General features: G+C 61.5%; 1 protein-coding gene across 1 annotated transcript; it reads left to right on the top strand.

The window, feature by feature from the left end:
• Positions 1-341: 341 nt before the first annotated feature.
• PCYOX1L (prenylcysteine oxidase 1 like) lies at positions 342-2,399 on the top strand (the record flags this gene model as incomplete). The annotated part of the gene is made up of 4 exons (XM_010160816.1): positions 342-516; positions 604-815; positions 894-1,034; positions 1,581-2,399. Coding segments are annotated over 4 exons (1,187 nt in total), but the record flags the coding sequence as incomplete, so codon positions are not given.
• Positions 2,400-2,691: the final 292 nt, after the last annotated feature.

Genomic DNA, 2,691 nt, shown 5'->3' with positions numbered 1-2,691 from the left:
GCTGCTTCCGGGCCCCCTCGGCACCCTGGGCATGCAGTGACCCCTTGGCTGTCCCTGCACCCCAGCCTTGCTGTCCCCTAGAAGAGCGAGGGACGGGGTGGCCCAGCGGAGCAGCGGGGTGAGGGATCCTGATTCAATTAGCGCGTGGGAGAGCGTTCACACAAGCCGACCCGTTTGTCTCAGCCAGCAGCGTGCCCCAACACGCAGGCTCTGGCTGGGGTCCCGGCGCCCCGGGGTCTCACTATCCCTGATGCTCCTCCATGAGCATCTTTGCCCACATCCCTGCTGCGGTGGTGTTTGGCACTGGCCTTTCCCAGGGAAAGCCCCTCTGCTCCCTGCAGGCCTCAAGCACCGGCGTGAGGTGGCAGGGAAGAGCGCCATATTCAGCGGGGAGCACTTCGTCCTGGAGGAGACCGACTGGTACCTGCTCAACCTCTTCCGGCTCTGGTGGCACTATGGCATCAGCTTCCTGCGCCTGCAGATGTGGGTGGAGGAGGTGATGGAGAAGTTCATGAGGTAGGAGAGCCTGCAGGGCTGGAGGGACGCTGGGCATCTTCCCCGGCACCGGGGCATCACCAGGCACCCTCCACCCCTGCCCTCCAGGATCTACAAGTACCAGGCGTATGGCTATGCCTTCTCCAGCCTGGAGGAGCTGCTGCGCTCGCTGGGGGGTGACGCCTTCGTCAACATGACGCAGCGCTCGGTGGCCGAGTCCTTGCTGGAGGTGGGCGTCACGCAGCGCTTCGTGGACGACGTCATCGCGGCTGTCCTGCGCTCCAGCTACGGGCAGTCAGTGCTGGTGCCCGCCTTTGCAGGTGAAACCAGGGACCCCCTCTTCTTCCCGGAGTCCCCTCCCTGGGCAGGCTGTTGAGCCACCCTCTCCCTCTCCCCAGGAGCCATGTCGCTGGCAGGGGCCCAGGGCAGCACCTGGGCAGTGGAAGGAGGCAACAAGCTGGTGTGTTCGGGTCTGCTGAAGCTGACCAAGGCCAACGTCATCCCGGCCAGGGTGACGGGCGTCTCTCTGCACACCTCGGGTGAGCCTGGGCATGGGGTCTGCTCTGGGTGCTGACGGCATGGGAACGCTGGGGGAACCTTGGGAGACTGGAGAGCGTCTTGGTCCTGGTGAAGCATTTGGGCAAGGACCTGGGGGTCTGTCCATCTCCTCCCCTCATGTGACCTGGTGAGGGCCCTTCAGTACAGACCTTGCTCCAGGGGTTCCCCTCCCTCCTTTCCGATGTCCCTCAGGTCTCTTCTGTGTCACCATCCGATTGTGGGCTTACTCCCCAGCACAGCACTGCCCAAGAGCTGGATAGCTGGGGTTTGGTGGGTGGGCTCTGCTGCCCCAGTCCTCCTTGCACCACTGGTCTGGGCTTCTCTGGAAACTTCATCCCACACGCTTGATAAAATGCTCTTTCCGGTGCCCTAAAGCAGCAGCAGCTCATCCATAACCATTAAATGCTATGGTCCAGCACTGGTGTGTACTGGAAAACCAGGGGACGGAGGCCGTGCTGGAAAATGGGGTCAGGGCAATACTGCTTGTGGCTCAGGGCTACTCCTAACTGTCCAGCATCTCTTTTTAGACGGGAGAGCCCTGTACGAGGTGCACTATGAGGGCAGCGAAGGCCAGGGCTCGGCTTTCTACGACATGGTGGTGGTGACGACTCCCCTGCACCCCAGCAGGAGCAACTTCACTTTCAAGAACTTTGAGCCGCCCATCGCCAACTTCCCCGGAGCTTTCCAGCCCTCCGTCACCTCCGTGGTACACGGCTACCTCAACTCCTCCTACTTTGGCTTCCCCGACCCCAAGCTCTTCCCCTTCGCCAGTATCCTCACCACCGACACCCCTGACCTCTTCTTCAACGCCATGGACAACATCTGTCCTGTCAACATCTCAGCGGCTTTCCGTCGCAAGCAGCCCCAGGAGGCCGCGGTGTGGCGTGTCCTCTCCCAGCAGCCGCTGGACAAGCAGCAGCTGAAGACCCTCTTCAGGTCCTACTACTCGGTGCAGGTGACGGAGTGGCAGGCGTACCCCCGCTACGACGCTGCCAAGTCCCTCCCGCCCATCGTGCTCCACGAAAACCTCTTCTACCTCAGCGGCGTGGAGTGGGTGGCCAGCTCCATGGAGATGATAGCGGTGGCGGCCAAAAACGTGGCCCTGCTGGCTTACAACCGCTGGCATCAGGACCTGGAGAAAATCGACCAGAAGGACTTGATGCACAAGGTGAAGACGGAGCTGTGACGTCTGGGCCGGGCGGTGGGCTGGGAGCTCCTGCGTGTAGTAGCCTGGGGAGTATTTATTGCCTTGGGGACAGTGGGGGGGCTGGGGCCAGAAAGGGACAGGCTGTGTCCCACGTAACTTGAACCTGATTTGCCTTCAGGAATACAGTCCCTGCCCAGTGTTGCTGTGTGTCTGTGCCTCAGTTTCCCTGTTCCCCTCCCCAGGCTTGACTGGAAGGAGCCTGTGCCTTCCTGCGTGTAGTAGCCTGGGGAGTATTTATTGCCTTGGGGACAGTGGGGGGGCTGGGGCCAGAAAGGGACAGGCTGTGTCCCACGTAACTTGAACCTGATTTGCCTTCAGGAATACAGTCCCTGCCCAGTGTTGCTGTGTGTCTGTGCCTCAGTTTCCCTGTTCCCCTCCCCAGGCTTGACTGGAAGGAGCCTGTGCCTTTTTCTGGGGTGGTTGCTGCACAT

The sequence above is a fragment of the Eurypyga helias genome, unplaced genomic scaffold, assembly GCF_000690775.1.
Source record: "Eurypyga helias isolate BGI_N326 unplaced genomic scaffold, ASM69077v1 scaffold27320, whole genome shotgun sequence".
In the NCBI taxonomy this organism is placed as follows: domain Eukaryota; kingdom Metazoa; phylum Chordata; class Aves; order Eurypygiformes; family Eurypygidae; genus Eurypyga; species Eurypyga helias.
This window is presented reverse-complemented; position numbering and strand designations above follow the sequence as displayed.